The 19,511-nt window shown below is 47.4% G+C and overlaps 1 protein-coding gene across 1 annotated transcript in view; it reads right to left on the bottom strand.

Annotated features, from left to right (window-relative positions):
* Positions 1–8,987, bottom strand: part of UBR5 (ubiquitin protein ligase E3 component n-recognin 5) — a 142,136-nt gene extending 133,149 nt beyond the window's left edge. Inside the window, exon 1 of the mRNA XM_077809900.1 lies at positions 8,706–8,987. Coding sequence (XP_077666026.1) covers positions 8,706–8,767 — 62 coding nt within the window. The 5' untranslated portion in view covers positions 8,768–8,987. The remainder of the gene's footprint in view (positions 1–8,705) is intronic.
* Positions 8,988–19,511: the final 10,524 nt, after the last annotated feature.

Here is a 19,511-nt window from a genome sequence, read left to right as displayed (position 1 = left end):
GTGGATTTATGGCAACAAATTTATCATATTACAAATTCATTCAGCATGGCAACTAAAGCAACTGTCATCAGGAATTATTTTAACGTATGACAATATACTTAGTATGTTGAAACTAACCACATTAGTATACGTGATTAGTTGGTTATAGGTTAAGTTTTACAATGAATTAAAACATTGCAAAAATATCTGTACTAGTCACAAAAATCCTACTTTTGTATATGATCAAAATCTGAGTATTTTTCTGATTTACGTATCTATCCTCAAGATGTGGCCAATATAATCTCAATCCATTGGGCTAATCTAGCAAGACTAGTAAACACAAAGTCTGATCCCAAAGGCAATCCTAAAACTGGAGGGGAAGGAGGACAAGGGATTGGAGAATGTGTGTGACCAGCCTGCTACCCAGATAAACTCTTCTGCTGGCTCTGCTCAGCTACTTGCACCTTAGACCACACTTTAGGAAGTGTATGCATAGCCAATTATGCATTTGCTGTCCTCGAAATCAAGTTTGGGGTGCAGTGGCTGAGCAGAGCCTATTACTACTGACATTTAAGAATAGGCCTTCTCCCCCCAAACCCTTCATTCCCATTTTCAATCTCAGGTTTGAGATGCCACTCAGAAAAAGAATTCACAGTTTGTATATGAACATCAGATTAGAAGTTTGTCCTTGAGGAAAGTACACAAAGTATGCATACAATGCAATTTCACTTTAAAAAAAATCTTTAACAACCCAAGTGCTAACATGACTGCAGAAAAGTTGCATCAACCATACTTATTTGACAACTGAACTAGAGAACCAAGTTGTCCATGGACAAGTGTCAATTAAAAATTTATTTATTTTTGCAGTCTGAGGCTATGTCTACACTAGAAACTTCAAAGTGCTGCTGCTGGAGCACTCCCACGGCAGCGCTTAGAAGCGAGAGTGTGGTCATGCACTGGTAACCCACCTCCACGAGGGGAATAGCTCCGAGCGCTGGGAGCAGTGCTCCCAGTGCTTAGAGCCTGTCCACACTATGCTCTTGCTGCGCTCAGGGGGGCGATTATTCATTCTCCTGAGCCAGCAAGTTAGAGCGCTATAAAATGTAAGTATGGAAAAGCCCTGAGCTTCTATAAAAGTCCTTTACATAGTAAATTTTGCAACTACAGAACTAAAGAAAGTGCAGACAGAGCTTTCTGAGTATTTTAACTACAGTGGACTCTGTCAAGAATATAGCCAATAGCAGCTAAAACCGAGAAGTTGGTGAACTTGCTACATGACTTACCCTTAAAATAAAAAAAACAAACAACATAAGCCCTAATTCATCAGTGCATAAGTCAACAATTGCTTTCTACCTGTGGTCCCTGGACCTCTGGGGGGTCCACAGACCATGTTAAAGATTTCCAAAGAGGTCCGGCACCTCATTCAACATTTTTTAGGGATCCACAAATGAAAAAATGTTGAAAACCACAGCACTAACAGCTTGGAGTTTGGACAAAACGTCTCCTATTGGCAGGCTATTCCACAATTTTACATTATAGAGATTCTTGTAACTTTCTTCTGGAGTATCTGGTACTGTTTGACCACTATCATAGACAGGATACTGTGCTACACAGACCAAAGATCTCAACTGGTACAGAAAAGTCTTTATAGTACAAAGGTTTGCATACTGCTGCCTGCAGACCATTAGCAGTCTGAAGAGCTGGTGGTCATATGGCTTCTTGTCTCCACCTCCTAAATTGCATTAGGGAGAACTACAAATATACTGAATATTTTCTAAGTCAGAAATTGCTGTAGTTGCCAGAGACGTTGTGTAATCATGAATGGATGAGGAGATGATCGACAGGAGTATCTCTATTAAAACACAGTTTACCCTATGAAAGAACTCGAGAATTCCTTCTACCCCGATATAATGTAACCCAACAGAACATGAATTTGGATATAACACAGTAAAGCAGCGCTCCAGGGGGGAGGGGTGCGGGGGGGCTGCACACTCTGGTGGATCAAAGCAAGTTCGATATAACGCGGTTTCACCTATAACGCGGTAAGATTTTTTGGCTCCCGAAGACAGCATTATATTGGGAAAGAGGTGTACAAACCATTACAGCATTTCAACAATTTTTATCTTCAAAAAATAGTTCTATTATGCAGTTGTTTGTAATTAAGTACTGTTAAACCTTTTGGGATAAAATGGTGGATTTTGGCAACAAAGACTGGTAAAGGAAAAAAATTTTACAGGTATGCAAAGATAGCTCTGTTTCCAGAAAGTGATTATTAGTATTAAATTAATCCTTATATAATCAATTGCATACAAACTTGGGTCTGTTACAGACAGGGGCATACAAGTTTTATTGTTTACTGCCTAGAAACATAAGCTACAATCAATGGCCAATACCTAAAAATGTGTATGAAGTATTGTAAATAAAAGTTTACCATCCCACGTCATCACACCGTATTGGTTAGCTTTCACAACATACAGCAGTCTAAGAAATCAATATCCTTGATCTTCTAACAGCAGCATTATGAGGAGTTTTAAACATAAATTTCTAATTTGTTTTTTCAAAGGAGGGGATTGTTCTAAGACTAAGCTTTTCAGATACTGATACTTTCCTCAAGACAATAAATAGATACAGTAAAACCTAAGAGTTACCTCAGGAATGGAGGTTGTCCGTAACTCTGAAATGGTCTGCAACTCTGAACAAGATGTTACGGACTTCAGCGGAGGAGTTCGGGTTGCAGCTCCTGACTTTAGGGGCCGCCAGGACTCCCAGGCTTTAGATCGGGGGCGCCCACTGGAGCATCACTGCTTTAGATCGGGGGGGGGGGGGGGGGTTGAGGCTTGAGGCTTCAGCTCCGCTGCTCCATTCTGGTTTCAGCCCCGCAGAGGGCGGCAGGATCAGGGCTTCAGCCTTCTGCTCCCAGTTTCGGGTGTTAGCTATGGGCGGGGGGAGGAGGGGAGGAGGGGAGCGCTGGGGCTGAAACCAGCACTCCCCTTGTAGCTAAAGCCCCAATCCCCAGCGCCCTCCACCCCCACCCCCGGCTAAAACCAGGAGAGGAGCTGCAGGGCTGAAGCGCCAATCCCCAGCACGTGCCCCCCACCCACACTGACACACAGAATCCATCCCTGGCATTGGTCCCCTCAACCCCACACTGAAACCGGGAGCAGATCCGTGGGGCAAAAGCCCCAAGCCCCAATACTCCACCCCGGTCTACAGCCCTGAGCCCCACTGCTCCCAATGGTCAGAAGCCACAAGCCCCACCTCTGCCTGTAGCCCTGACCCCAAACACACACCCTGCGGCTGCAGCCCCAACACAGTACATTATTTGCTTTTTTTTGGTCTGCACTGCTGCCTCATTGAGGACTTCAGGTTTCACAGGGTGTCTGGTAGAATCCGTAACTCTGGTGTTCATATCTTTTAAATACAGTAGACCCTCGATGTTTTATCGTAACTTATTACAGGAGGCAGACATGTCATTCCCATTAAAACTTCTGGATTAAGTTTTAATCCCATATGCATTTAAGAGACTAAGTCCTTCAAACAAAATCCCAACACAACTGACTTGTAACTAAAGTCTTGTCTACACAAGAAAGTTACAATGGGTAAAAGGCTAATTAGAGGTCATGGACCCACCAGTTCCCTGCCTCTCCCCAGATACCCTTTCTGCATCAGTGAAGGAGCGCCTGTGGAGCTATACTCCATGGAGGTACACACTGCATCCATGGTGTCCAGCCCCGGACACATTAAAACGCTATAAAGCAAAGGGATATCCCAAGTATATTAATATCTTTACTGCCAACTGTCTCAGTAGCTAGGCACTTCTGTTTTAAAAATTAAAGCCATAAACTATTCGCAAAAAGAAAAGGAGTACTTGTGGCACCTTAGAGACTAACCAATTTATTTGAGCATGAGCTTTCGTGAGCTACAGCTCACTTCATCGGATGCATACCGTGGAAACTGCAGCAGACTTTATATATACACAGAGAATATGAAACAATACCTCCTCCCACCCCACTGTCCTGCTGGTAATAGCTTATCTAAAGTAATCTTCAGGTTAGGCCACTTCCAGCACAAATCCAGGTTTTCTCACCCTCCACCCCCCCACACAAATTCACTCTCCTGCTGGTGATAGCCCATCCAAAGTGACAACTCTTTACACAATGTGCATGATAATGAAGTTATCATTGTCACTTTGGATGGGCTATCACCAGCAGGAGAGTGAATTTGTGTGGGGGGGTGGAGGGTGAGAAAACCTGGATTTGTGCTGGAAATGGCCTAACCTGAAGATTACTTTAGATAAGCTATTACCAGCAGGACAGTGGGGTGGGAGGAGGTATTGTTTCATATTCTCTGTGTATATATAAAGTCTGCTGCAGTTTCCACGGTATGCATCCGATGAAGTGAGCTGTAGCTCACGAAAGCTCATGCTCAAATAAATTGGTTAGTCTCTAAGGTGCCACAAGTACTCCTTTTCTTTTTGCGAATACAGACTAACACGGCTGTTACTCTGAAACCTGCCATAAACTATTGTGTCACCTGTACTCTGCAGAAAGAAAATTTCTAGATCATCAAGTTGAAGACTGCATCTTGAATTTAAATTTATTCTATTTGGTCTGCAGAGGAGAAATTGTTTGGGGAAAATCTCCAAGTCACCTATTTTTCTAACAAATACACTACTGCTCTGGAAAAACTTCATTAGTTCAATTCATCCTAAAGAAAGATGAGCAAATCAGTTAATCATTTCAAAAAATGAATCCTAATATGAGCCCCACATATTGCCTTCCTTTTAAACGCCATCTTGTACTTTGTTTTCTCCAGAATAAACAGCTTCTAGACAACTACTGAATACCTTGAATAAGTTATTTTAACAATACTTCAACTTCTATGAGACCGTACTAAGGGACACCATCAAGGTGGACTCCAGTTATTTTAAAAAAAAATTAAAAATCAAAGTCCCCTTCCCAATTTTGTGGGTTCTACAATCATTTCTTTAAAATCGTTTCTTTCCTTTCCCCTGTTATTGGGTGAAATGCCTACTCAGATAAAGAGGAGACTAATTATGTTGGGGGAAATGAGTGCAAACTATATGCTAACTGCAGTCAAATTCACAAAGTGAAAAGATTTTTCCTCAAATTTCAGGTGTTACTTGTAACAATAGGAGGTAAAACATTTTCAGAAAACAGTGCTCTTTTAATTGACTTTGCCTCCTTCATACATTATGTCTGCTGCTCTAAATTTACACTGGTTAAATGCCTTATTTTAAGATCTGAGACCATCCAATATCTTGATTCACAGGAGAGTTACATGTGTAAATTCCTCATGGTTCAACAGGAAATACATCCCAAATATTAAATTTAAACACTTGATACTCATCCATTTATGATTTTAGGAGACCAACTTAATGTAGGGGTTTTTTTGCACAGAGTATTACAGTGGGCTGTCAAAATGGAATTCTGCTCACAAAAATCAGATCGAGAAGCAATTAAAAGCTGCAGTGGGGATGGAGAAAAGTGACTTTGCCTGCTGACAGTATTCATGGTAGAAAGAATAGCAAGTCTAGAAAAAGAAAAGAAACTCTATAAAATGGAAAAAAATGTGGAAAAGCATCTTATAGCTCAACAGGAATTTCTAAATGCATATTTATGTGAAATCACAAGTATAAAGCTATCTAGGCCCTGTTATATTGTCACATTACAGCGATAAGTAGTACTGCTATAAACAAAAATGAATTGGCATTTCCTGAATAACACCCACCACACAAACCCTATTTATGAACCCCTTTGAATTCAGTGTTACAAGTTCTCATACACATTTACCACATTTCTAGTAAAATTATGTTTGTGAAGAGGATACTTACAATTTTCTGCTCAGATCAAGAAGACACTTGATTCAACAGAAGTCACTACTTAATAGCACTTTTACAGCTTTTTTTCTATGTATTAATTACCACATTTTTTGAAGCTTCCTGTACTAAATAAAAAAGTCTTAAGGTGCTGGTGCTGTGGTAAAATAAATTTAGGAAGTGCCAGAAGGACTGAAGGGTCATATTCAGTACAGATAACTGAGGGGCACACACCTTGTAATTCTTGTAGACCAAGGTAATTGCATTTGCACATACTGGGAGCTTCTTGAATTCCTTCATTCCAGGCCACAAGCTCCCCTTGTGCCATTCATCTCTTTCAGCAGCACCACACAACTTCCTCCAACCCCTCCCTCATGTTGGGACTACGTGTACCCTCCTATACTACCACTACCACACACCAGGATCCCTCAACCTCCTCCCTGCCAGGGGTCTGTATACCTCCCATTCTCCATCTTCCCACACCAGAGTTCCCCAATCTTCTCCTCATGCCAGCTGTCAGTTCTCTGTACGGTCCCATTACTCCTTCCCCCTATGTCAGAGGTTTTGTGTTCTCCCCATACCAGGGTCTCCTAATCGCCCTACACTAGAGGGTCCAGAGTGCTCTCCTCATTCGTCCGCCCACATTCCAAAATCCCCCATTCTACCACCCATAGGAGGGGCTCTGTGCACATCTGCTTTCTTCTTCCACCATAGCAGGTACCCTACACTTAACGCCTCTTTCCCTATCCATTCCAGTGTCCCCCATTCACCCTACCCCCAGGGGCTGTGCTCACACTCCTATTCCCCCCACTGTTATTTTTCCTTGTCTGGGAGGAAAAAGTCATTCAATGTATTAAGATGTTAAACTCTGCTGGGAGGACACACAGAGATGAGCCAGGTATATTGTTATGCTGGAAGGCATTAATGGGTGTCATCAACCTGTTTGATATATAAATAATTGCAGAGGTGCTTTTTTAATTGGATAGCTGAGACGCCATATATTTGCCATTTTTCCCCTCTCATTTTTCCAATTTTCCCCCAAATCACTAGAATTCCGGCAACTGACCCCTAGCACTTTTCTTGTTATTTTGGAATTGATCAAAAGTGGTGTTCAAAACTTACTGCATTACTGAGAAACAGAGAAATGCAGGTTAGCCTTCACAAGCTCAGCCAATAAACAAGACAGGTGATGTGTTAAAGCAAAACCTGGAGCATTCCTTCAATACACTTGGAGCAATGTGCGTAATTACATGCTGAATAACAGTCTCGTCATATTTTTTAAAAACATGCTGGCTCTTTCAAGATCAAAAAATCTTCATATATCAGAAGTTAGGTGAAAAAATGGAAATATCCCAGCATTGTATCAGTGCTCACCTTCTCCTGCAGGAAGCAACTGCATGCCATACAAGAACGCATTACTGTGAAGGAGGTCAATCTCCCAGCAGTAGTTATGCTGCCTCTTTTGGGAAGCGCATGACAAACAGTGTCCTGTAAGATGTGTCACCGGGTCACTCCAAAAAAGTTACACCCAACTGACAAGCTTCAGGTCAGGGCCCCCTTTTATCACTACAAATCTCTCCTCTCTGTTTAAGGTCAAAGATGAAGACGTTTGGGTGAAATAAGATCCTTAAAATGACTTACTTTGCTCACTGTAAACATTAAGCCCCCTGAATCTCAAATGTTGTTTAATGGAGGCATTTCAGCCCTCTCTCTTTTCCTACTCCAAATTACTCAGTGAGACATGATCATGGAAGCAGCCTAGATCTATGCTCAAACCTGGGAGGCAGCAAAGGACGGAAGTCCATAACCAAAGGCCCATACAGCCTGATAAGAAAGAAGATTACTTGGATTTCCACCCTATAACTAAATCTAGGACTTCTCTATTATTAACCACAAACAATTTGACAGGGAATTAATATAAGCTGAGAATTTATCAATTCAGATCCTATTAAGATTTTATATTTGTGAAATTTACTAGCTGCAGAAAACTCTATTAATAAGGATTAGAAGAAGACAACAGAGAATTCTAAGATGTCTCACACCTCTTGACATTTAAATAAAAGGTTTCCTTTCTTCCCCAGGCCTGTTTTAGTTTCTTCATAACTTGCATTTTTCTCAGCGTATTCTAAAATATAATTGTAAAGTTTCCAAACACCACACTCAAAGATGCAATGTGTTTCCATGTCTCTCTCCCTTGCCTGAGCTACCACAGTCAGCACTTTACAGAACAGCCCTTTTCAAAATAAAAGCCTAAAACCCAGTACAGACATTTATATTTATCCCACTTTATACTTCCCTCCCCGTCCTTGTGTATGTTCTATCATTTTCACCCCCTACCTCCCAACCGCATCGTCTGTCAATTCATTGTTGATTTATATGGACAAATTTTTTCTCCTCCTCAGCCTCAGCTCAGGAGTAATGATAACCCACTTCCCAGATGGGGAGCCTGGTAAAAGCCCGGTGTCCCCTGACCAGTGAAAGCTGGGCGGAGAGAGGCGGGGAAGGGAGCGAGACACTCACTCGCAGAGGTCACGATCTCCCAGCACCCAGAGTCTGCGGTGTCCGGGGACTACAAGGAAATGACCATGTTTTAAACCGTGCAGCTAGGCGCCTCCCCTCACCGTCCCCGCAGAGAGGGGGCAGGGGGAGAGAGAGTTGACCCACCCCTCTGATAACCCGCTTCTCTGCCCGGTGTCCAGTGTAACTCTTCACCGACCCCGCGGACACCCACACGGCGAGGCTTCCTCCCCTTCCCAGAGCCCCGCCACACGCCGCGCTCCGGCCGCCAGACACATGGGCCCAGCCCCTCCCCTCACACACGGGGGCCGGGCCGCGCCCCTCCCCTCTCCGCCTTGCGTCCCCCTCAGCCACATGGGCCTCCCCTCACCGGTCATTAAGCTGGTCCTCGGTGCCCGGCAGCGGGTGCACCACGAAGTGGATCGATGTCATGTTGCGCTCCCCCCCCCAGAGGCAGGCAGAGGCCAGGCACACAATGGGGTGGGGGGGGGCTCGGCGTCTCCCCCGGGGCGGCGGGGGCGCTCGCACCCGCAGGCAGAGTCCTTCCCTCACCGCAGCAACGCGACGCGGAGCGGGGTGCGGGGACCCGAGACGGCAGCGTCAGGAAGAGACTCACTCCGCGCCGCACTCACACACGCACCGCCATCTTAACTTCCAGCGGCCCCTTCTCCTTTCTCCCTCCCCTCCTCCTTGCGCCGCGCCGGGCTGGGCGGGGCGCTGACTGACCGACCGCGATGCAAGGCGCGCGCTTACTGGCGCCTGGGAGGCCCATCGGCAGTGTGTCTGTAAGGTCGTAGCGGATTGGGCCAGCTAGTCTGTAAAGCGCGAGTACGTCGGACGTGAAGTACGTGGAGACCACGTGCTCCTGGGAGAAGCGGTGGGGGGTGGGGTTGCGGCGCGGTGCCCGCTCTGGCGCGGGGGAGGGGAAGAGGGCGCGGCGGCGTGGCTCGCTATGGCTGGCGGGAGGGCGGCTGGCCCAGTCACCCGTGCTCGGCTCACGGCGGCACCTTGAGGCTTCTTCCGGCCTGGCGCGTCTGGGCGCTGGTCCGCCCCAGTGCTGCTGGAGGGCTGTGCCGAGAGGGTGACCCCGGCACTGGCAGGTCGGGGTTCGGGGCCTCCGCTCTGCATCCGTCTCGGGCGGCGTCTCCGGGGGAACGCTGGGAGCCCAGGTCGGCGGCGGCTGGAAGGCGTTGCCACACGGGAGTCTGGCGCACGGGAGGGGCGGGCTGCCCGCTGCGGTCTGGGGGGGCTAACATCAACAGGCGCTAACTAACGACACTGACCACGGTGGTCTGGACGCTTAAATACTTGTGAGTGGACCAGGCTAGCAATTACAGTGGCGTTTGCCAGCTAACCAGTAGATAATACGGCGACAACGAGTCCAGAAGAGGCCTACTCTCTGACTTGGGATGTCTTGAAGACTTTTCCAACCGTCAGGGTAGCAGGAAAGAATACACTTTTTCTTTCCTTGCCCCAAGCAGCTGTAATGTGTGGATGGTTTAGCCCTGTTTCAGTCATGTTCGCTGGACAGGGAGGGTGAGCCCGAAACATAACTGAAGTGGTGTTAAAAGCTATCCACAGCCGCTTTGGGGAGGGGAGCGATATTCAGTCTTGACTGTGGATCGAGCCTGAGATGTTGCCTTTCAGCATCTAGCCTAAGCTTACTGTTGCTGTACCCATTTGTAAGGATCGATAACTGCACTTTGCAAAGACAGCAAAAGGGCTACTTTCACCAGCACTAGAGTCAGTTAAATAGGATTTCCGTCCCCACGGTTGCAAACGACATGTATTTTCAGTGTGTGTAGTCAAGTGCACTGACTTGTCACAATTTAAAAAGCATTTGTTTAAAACATTTAGATCATTCACACCCTGGGTTGCCAACATGGAAAATTGTAATTTAGTTGGTCAGCAGTTATAGTGCTTGCTGTTTTGTTCATTTGATCAAAAAAAGTTTCACTTTGGTTTATTTTTTTTATTGATCATGCTTCTACACACCAGAACAATGTTGCAATGTGTAGTTGCAAAATCACAGGGCTGCTTTTTTTTTTAAAGTAGGAATTTCCACAGTGGAATAAACATGTGGTCTACTAGTATAGTGTGCTATTTCCGACACGAGCCACAGCTGTGTGTTTCAGAGAGTGGTGTAAGAACCCTGCAGTGAGCATATGTGAGGGGAGAGATTCCACATAGTTCTCAGCCTGATCTATTAGGTATTAAATGTTGTGCTGTAAGGCTTAAGTCAATATCCCCTTCCAAAAATTCTTGATCTCCATGAATATCCGATCCTTTGTCCATATTAAAACAACCTTCCTCTAGCATTTAACAAAAGGGTGTTATAAAAATGTCTTTACAAAACCGAAGTTTTGTCCAACTCTAACATCTCATCTACACAATGATTATATCCTCCCCTCCCTTGCTGGCTTATGATGAAAATGGCTCAGTAGACTGTGACCCTTGTCTCTAGAGAAAGAAGGGTTATGTGGAGTGTCACAGTGAGCCTCTGAGGCTAGTGAAATCCACCAGGAAACGCGGGACCCACGGAGGCAAGGACAGAGCTTTGTCACAACTGATGTCAGGAGTGGGACTTCATTCACAGCGTGACGGAAGAAAGAGGTTTAAAAAAAAATGCACTGGGGTTTTGGATTTTTTTTGTTTGTTTGCTTTGTACCACAATGGAGGAGGTGGTAAGAGCTTTGGTACAAGCCACTGCAGCCCAGCAGGAGGCCACCCAGGTTCAGGCAATGGCACAACAGGAGTCTATGCGGCTACAGCAGGAAACCAATCAACTATTTATGAGCCAGGCGACCCAAGATCGTGCCCTTTTGAGAGAGGTGGTGGACCAGCTGAAGATCCTCACCACCCAGGCCCGGGGGTCTGACGGGACGCGAACCCTGAGGGCCACTGGTTGTCTGCCAAAGATGACGTCAGGAGATGACGTAGAGGCATATCTCCTCTCATTCGAAAGGACTGCTCAGCGTGAGGCGTGGGCCAGCATTCTCACCCCTTTTTTGTGTGGAGAGGCCCAGAAGGCCTACTTTGACTTGCCTGCCATGGATGCCACTGACTATACCCATCTGAAGGCAGAGATCCTAGCACAATCAGGGGTAATGGCAGTGGTAAGGGCCCAGAGGCTCCATGAGTGGAAATACCAGGAAAACAAACCCCTGAGGTCCCAGCTATTCAACCTCATACACCTCGCATGGAAGTGGTTACAGCCTGAGGTGTGCAGGCCCGAGGAGATTTTGGAGACCCTGGTCATCGACCATTACATGCGGGGACTGCCGCCAGATCTCCGCAAATGGGTAGGTCAGAACAATCCGTCCACATACAACGAGATGATCACACTGGTAGAAAGACGGATGACAGCCAGGGAACTGACCCGACTACCCAAGGAAGGCCCCTTTCGAAGCAAGCACCCAACCCCAACCCTGGAAGGTTGGGCAGCCAAACCCCTGCGGAGTCCTAGGTGGAAGAAGGGTGGGGCCGAAAACGAGTGGGGACCCCAGAAGAAAGGGGTTGGCCTGAGTGGGGGGAATCCTGGGACTAAACCCCCTAACGCCCAGGATAGGGGAGTGATTAAAAGCAATTATAGATGTTATGCATGTGGGGAGTGGGGACACATAGCAGCACAGTGTCCCAGCACCAAGGAGCCTATGCAATGTAACTTGGGGGATTGGGAGGTCCCATGCTCCCTTATCCACCTCACAGAGGTCGCATTAGCCCCACATAATTACACCAGGCCAGTGAGGATAAATGGAGCAGAGACTACAGCGCTTGTGAACTCTGGGAGTGCTATCACCCTCATATCGGGTAAGCTGGTAAAAAATAGCTGCTACAAGCCAAACGTGTAGCAGTGACGCGCGTGCATGGGGCCGTGAGCCATTACTCCACCATCCCAGTGGAGTTCCCAGAGGTTCAGGGAAACCCCATTGAGGTGACCGTGGGCGTAGTTCCTAAACTCCCATATCCTGTAGTCATTGGGAGGGACTATCCAGGGTTTGATAATTTACTCCCCGTGGAGAGGCTGGAGGGAGGTGGGGACCCTGAGGACAGCAACTCGTCACCGGGGGAATGTCAACCCCCAGTGTTCGCTGAGATTTCTCAGGATCTGTTCTCAGCCCCCCGAAAGACTCGGAAGACAAAAAAAGAGGACGGCCGTGAAAGCCTTGGGAACCCAGATCCTGACCCAGGGCCAGAAGACCTCTCTAGTAGGCAGATGGACGCCAGCAGCCAACAGAGAAACTTCCACCACAGAAAGTGAGCCAGAAGCTGCCCCAAGCCATGATGGCGGCAAGCCATTGGAAGAAGCAGAAGCCGGCCCCTGGGAGCATGGGCAGGTTAGTCCCGGGAGAGAGACTTTTGGGTGGGACCAGGCGGAGGACCCCACATATGATAACGCCAGGAAAGAGATGGCCGAGATCAATGGGATATCTGTGGATGGGAAGGTCCGGGGTCCCGGACCTTACTTTATAGTGAAGAAAGATCTCCTGTACCGCGCGGTGCAAATGCAGGAGCAAGAGATACAACTTCTGGTGCCACGAAAACATCAAAAAGTCATATCGAGTCTCACCCACAGTCACCTGTTTGCAGGACACCTAGGGGTAGAGAAAACCCAGGCACGGATCCTGCAGAGGTTCTTCTGGCCAGGAGTACATGAAGATGTCCGGCGATACTGCACCTCTTGTCCGGAGTGTCAGTTACATAGCCCTCGCCCGCACTTGCGGGCTCCTTTGATATTTCTTCCAGTAGTAGAGGTTCCTTTCGAATGGATAGCCATGGATCTGGTAGGGCCCCTAGTAGGGCCCAACATGTGCTTGTTGTACTGGACTATGCAACCCGGTACCCGGAAGTTGTTCCCCTGCGCAATACAGCTTCCAAGACAATAGCTAAGGAACTAGTACAGATCTTTGCCCAGGTTGGGTTACCCAAGGAGATATTGACTGATCAAGGTACACCTTTAGTGTCCAAGTTGATGAAAGATCTCTGTTCATTGCTCCATGTATAAGCCCTACGGACTTCTGTATACCACCCGCAAACAGATGGCCTTGTGGAAAGGTTCAGTAGGACCCTCAAGGCCATGATCAGGAAAGCGGTGAGCCGGGATGGGAAAGATTGGGATACCCTATTGCCTTACCTCATGTTCGCCATCCGGGAGGTTCCGCAAGCCTCCACGGGTTTCTCTCCATTCGAACTACTATATAGGCGCCACCCTCGGGGCATATTGGATATAGCCAGAGAAGCCTGGGAAGAGGAGCCAAATCCCAGAAGGAACATAGTTGAGCATGTACTGCAGATGAGAGATCGGATAGCCTGAGTTACGCCCATTGTACGGGAACACTTGGAGAGAGCACAGGAGACCCAACGAACCCATTATAACCACCAAGCGAAGCTTTGACGGTTCCAACCAGGGGATCGGGTGATGGTACTCGTGCCCACAGCAGAAAGTAAACTGTTGGCCCAGTGGCAGGGACCCTATGAAATAATCGAAGCCGTGGGAGAGGTGAACTATAAGGTGCAGCAGCCAGGCCGCCGGAAATTGGAGCAAATTTACCACATCAATCTTCTAAAACCTTGGCACGATTGAGAGGCATGCTTAGTCATGCAGGAGACCCTTCCCCAGGAGGATAACTTACATGAGCAAGTGAGGATATCATCCGACTTGACGCCAATCCAAAAGATCAAGGCATCTGACATGATTAATCGCAACTGAGATGTGTTCTCTACAAAACCAGGGTGGATGACTGAAACCTATCACCATATCCGCACGATCCCTGGAGCCAAGGTAACATTGAGACCCTACCGAATCCCAGCAGCCAAAAGAGAAGAAATCAAGGCCGAAGTAAAGAAAATGTTAGAATTAGGGGTTATTGAAGAATCTTACAGTCAGTGGTCCAGTCCAATTGTTCTAGTGCCTAAACCCGACGGTACCACGAGATTCTGTAATGACTTTCGCCGACTGAATGAAATATCCCAGTTTGATGCATACCCCATACCGCGCATCGACGAACTGGTTGACCGACTGGGTAGTGCCCGATTCTTGACTACACTGGATCTGACAAAAGGGTACTGGCAGATTCCTCTGACCAAAGAAGCTAAAGAAAAGACAGCATTCTCCACCCTGTATGGACTATTCCAGTACACCATCCTCCGTTTCGGGCTACATGAAGCCCTAGCCACATTCCAGCACCTCATGAATAAGCTGCTGCGCCCCCATACTAGTTATGCAGCTGCATACCTAGATGATGTCATCATCTATACGCCAGACTGGGGAACCCACTTGGAGAAAGTTGAGGCAGTACTGTGCAACTTAAGGTGGGCTGGCCTCACTGCTAATCCCGCTAAATGCGCCATAGGGCTAGCAGAGGCTAGGTACCTGGGATATATTGTGGGAAGGGGCATAGTGAAGCCCCAAACGAATAAGCTAGAGACAATTCAAAACTGGCCCCGGCCGACCCGAAAGAAGCAGGTCCGTGTGTTCCTAGGTTTGGTAGGCTATTACCGACGGTTTATTCCCCACTTCGCCACTAGGGCAAGTCCCCTAACAGACCTGGTGAAGGCCCGAGGTCCAGACATGGTAAGGTGGACTGACGCAGCAGAGGGGGCATTTACAGACCTTCGGACGGCCCTCTGTAATGACCCCGTACTCATAGCCCTGGACTTTAACAGGGAATTTATTTTACAAACAGACGCTTTTGAGGTGGGGTTGGGAGCAGTTCTGTCGCAAATGATGGGAGAAGAGGAACACCCGATCCTCTGTCTAAGCAGAAAGCTTCTCCCAAGAGAACAGAAATACGCAGTAGTCAAGAGAGAATGCCTTGCTGTCAAATGGGCTATGGAGACACTGCGTTATTACCTCTCAGGCCGGCGATTTACTCTTGTGACGGACCATGCACCCCTCCAGTGGATGTAGCGGAATAAGGAAAAGAATGCAAGGGTCACCAGGTGGTTCTTATCCCTCCAACCATTCCAGTTCCGCATACGGCACAGGGCTGGATGCCACCATGGCAACGCTGATGGTCTCTCACGAGCATACTGCCTGGTGTCCCAAGTTGCCCAACTCTATGGTGTTGAGCGGGAGGGGGGATATGTGACGGGGCAAGGCCAGATGGCTATAGAAAGTAGTGGGAGATAGATATATTAGCTCCAGGCTAAACAAATCCCTGGTACCAGGTTAAGTGAAATGGAAGCTGCTCCAGGTCAATTAAGACACCTGAGGCCAATTAAGAACTTTCCAGAAGGCAGGGAGAATGCTAGGTTGATTGGGACACCTGAAGCCAATCAGAGGCTGGCTGAAACTAGTTAAAAGCCTCCCACTCAGTCAGGTGGGTGTGCATGTCAGGAGCTGTGGAAGGAAGTTGTGCTGTTGGAGAGACTGAGTAGTACACACCATATCAGGCACAAGGAAGGAGGCCCTGAGGTAAGGGGGAAGTGGAGCTTGAGGAAGTGAGGGCTGCTGTGGGGGAAGTAGCCTAGGGAATTATACATGTCATGTTTCAAAAAGGTCAGCTACGTAGTTGATACTATTAGGGTCCCTGGGCTGGAGCCCAGAGTAGAGGGTGGGCCCGGGCTCCCCCCCCCCCCACCTTTGCCTCCTGATTAATCACTGAGACTGAGAGACAACAGAGCCTGTGCAAGGAAGGATAACTTCTCACCTCCCTTGCTGGGTTATGATGAAAATGGCTCAATAGACTGTGACCCTTTTTTCTAGAGAAAGAAGGGGTACATGGAGGGTCACAGTGAGCCGCTGAGGCTAGCAAAATCCACCAGGAAATGTGGGACCCCTGGAGGCAAGGACAGAGCTTTGTCACTATATATATATATATATATATACACCCACACACACACACATACAGAAAAGGTGGAATTTGCCGTACAAACTGTAAGAGGCTAATTAGTTAAGATGAGCTATTATCAGCAGGAGAAAAAATAACTTCTGTAGTGATAATCAAGATGGCCCATTTAGACAGTTGACAAGAAGGTGTGAGGATGTGGGGAAATAGATTCAGTATGTGTAATGACCCAGCCACTCCCAGTATCTATTCAAACCCAAGTTAATGGTATCTAGTTTGCATATTAATTCAAGCTCAGCAGTTTCTCCTTGGAGTCTGTTTTTGAAGCTTTTCTGTTGCAAAATTGCCACCCTTAAGTCTTTTACTGAGTGACCAGGGAGGTTGAAGTGTTCTCCTACTGGTTTTTGAATGTTATGATTCGTACTGTCAGATTTGTGTCCATTTATTTTGTGTAGAGACTGTCTGGTTTGGCCAATGTACATGGCAGAGGAGCATTGCTGGCACATGATGGCATATATCACATTGGTAGATGTGTAGGTGAACAAGCCCCTGATGGCGTGGCTAATGTGATTAGGTCCTATGATGGTGTCACTTGAATAAATATGTGGACAGAGTCGGCATCGGGCTTTGTTGCAAGAATAGGTTTCTGGGTTAGTGTTTTTCTTGTGTGGTTGCTGGAGAGTATTTGCTTCAGGTTGGGGGGTTGTCTGTAAGCAAGGACTGGTCTGTCTCCCAAAATCTGTGAGAGTGAGGGATCATTTTTCAGGATAGGTTGTAAATCTTTGATGGTGCGCTGGAGAGGTTTTAGTTGGGGGCTGAAGGTGACATCTAGTGGCCTTCTGTTATTTTCTTTGTTGGGCCTGTCTTGTAGTAGGTGACTTCTAGGTACTCTTCTGGCTCTGTCAATCTGTTTTTTCACTTCAGCAGGTGGGTACTGTAGTTTTAAGAATGCTTGATAGAGACCTTGTAGGTGTCTGTCTGAGGGACTGGAGCAAATGCGGTTGTATCTTGTAACTTGTTTCTTCAGCAGGAAAACTGACTCTCCTCCTCTGCTGATCTCTGAGGGGGAGGTGTCAGACCAATGGGTAGCAGAGAGAGATAACATCTCTGCTTTGGGCATGAGCTGTCTTCTAGTAATGCTACCGTGTTATTAAAGGGAGCTTTCCCTTAGTGAAATGTGGGTGCTGCAGTGAACCTGAGCCCTCCAACTCCTCCCAGTGACAGGTTGACCTGGTCTAGCTCCCATACTCCCTCCCCCCCCACCCCCCCGGACCCCTCATCAGCAGTTTGTTGCATTAGCCAGCCACTCTTTATCAGTCTCCCTGAACTTCGTGTGAGGGGGGGAAATTCAGCAGTGTGCTAACAATGCTATATTATATATTTGCTTTCTCTGCATTTGTTTTTTATAATGTGTACTGTATCGTAGTGTGCGTGTTATCAATGCTAAACAAATACCTGTTTTAAGAAATGAAGGCATAGCACAGTAGACCTAGTTTCTATACCTGGGTCTCCCATAGACTTCCTGTGTGACCTATGTTCTGGTAATAAACTTAGTATCCACTTGATTTCCCCATTGTATGTTTGACCTCATGAGTCTGTCAGATCAAAAATTCGGGAAATCAGCTTGTTTGGATAGCTTACTTTTCAACAGCTTATGTGAAGAATTTTCAGTTGATCAGCCAGCAACACTACTCCTGAGGGAATTCTGTGTCACAAAATTAAAAATTCTGCACACATTTTAAAATTCTGCAAATTTTATTTTTCAAAATAACACAATATAATCACATCATTTCAATTAATTTGGTAATTTATTTCAAAATACCTGTCAGCAAGTATGTCTGTAAGAATACAGATTCAGGAAATACTTTTTCACAAGTAGATTCCTTACTAAGCATATTAGCACATTTATATGGCTCCACAGTGAGCGAGCAGGGCTGAATCTCACACGCATGTCCAGTCCTGCCCCCTGATCCAAGTGTGGGGTAAGCCGGCTCAGCCCAGCAGGATCCAAGTGTGGAGGGGCTTAGTGGGTGTGGGCAACTCAGTGAGGGATCCAGGTGTGGGGAGGGGATCTGAATGCACAGGAGCTCGGTGGGGGGTTCCAAGTGCAGGGGGAATAGGACTTGCAGGGAGGTCCAGCTGAAGGTGGTTGGAGATCTGCAGGGAATTCTGGGGGGATAGTCTGGATGCTGGGGGAGTGGAGCTTGGTGGGCTCCAGGTGCAGCTGGTTGGGGCTCAATGGGGTGGGAGTCTAGGTGTGAGGCGCTTGGCAGGGTGATCCAAGTGCAGGGGGGTGGGGTTCAGCAGGGTCGGGGTTTGAGTGTGTGTGGCGGCACAGAGGGGCATGGTCTGAGTGCAGGGGTGGGGTTCTGAATGCAGGAGGGTGGGCCTCAGTGGGGGCAGGGTCTGGTGGAGGTCGGGATGCACCAGGGTTGGGCAAATGCCTGTACAGTGACCCCTTCCCCCTGCAACTGGGAAGCAGTGGTGGGGAAGTGTGGAACTTCCGACAGCAGGGGGAGCTTCTTGGGGGTGGTCTGACCCAGCCCTGGCAGCAGCAGAGGAAGTCCTGTTCCCTGACAGTCCAGCCAGAACTAGCAACTGGAGGCCAGTGCATGATAGGAGCCACCGGCCAGGCTATCCCCAGCCCTACCCCTCCCTGGCTCTGTACGCATGGCAATAGTGAGCAGGAGGGATAGAGAGAACCACGCTCTGCCCCCTGAGGCAGTGATTTACATCTTCTCCAGCTGCTTCTTACGCCAGAACCTGATGCATCTTACCTCCTCCCCCCAGACCACTGCCCAGGAGGGGCATCTGAATCAGTTTTTTCTGCAGGAAAAGAATAAATTCTATGGGGGACATTAAGTGAAAGTATGGGACCCTTACCGAATGGGGGAGGCAACCTAGTGGTAGATTATATGGAAAAAACTGAAGTACTCAATGCTTTTTTTGCCTCGGTCTTCACAGACAAGGTCAGTCGGGGCGGGGGGGGGGGGAGCAGCCTTCAGTGGTGAAAGAACAGGTTAAGGACTATTTAGAAAAGTTGGACATGCACAAGTCCAGGGGTCCAGATCTAATGCATGTGAGGGTGCTGAGGGGGTTGGCTGATGTGATTGCAGAGCCATTGGCCATTATCTCTGAAAACTTGTGGCAATCAGGGGAGGTCCCGCACAATTGGAAAAAGGCAAATACATAGTGCCCATCTTTAACAAAGGGAAGAAGGAGAATCCGGGGAACTAAAGACCGGGCAATCTCACCTCAGGCCCTGGAAAAATTATGGAGCAGGTCCTCAAAAAATCCATTTTGAAGCACTTGGAGGACAGGAAGGTGGTCAGTAACAGTCAACATGGATTCACCAAGAGTAAGTCATGCCTTATGAACCTGATTGC

Source organism: Eretmochelys imbricata, chromosome 2 (genome assembly GCF_965152235.1).
Source record: "Eretmochelys imbricata isolate rEreImb1 chromosome 2, rEreImb1.hap1, whole genome shotgun sequence".
NCBI classification, from domain to species: Eukaryota; Metazoa; Chordata; order Testudines; family Cheloniidae; genus Eretmochelys; species Eretmochelys imbricata.
Note: the sequence above shows the minus strand (reverse complement) of the source record. Positions and strands in the feature narration are given on the sequence as shown.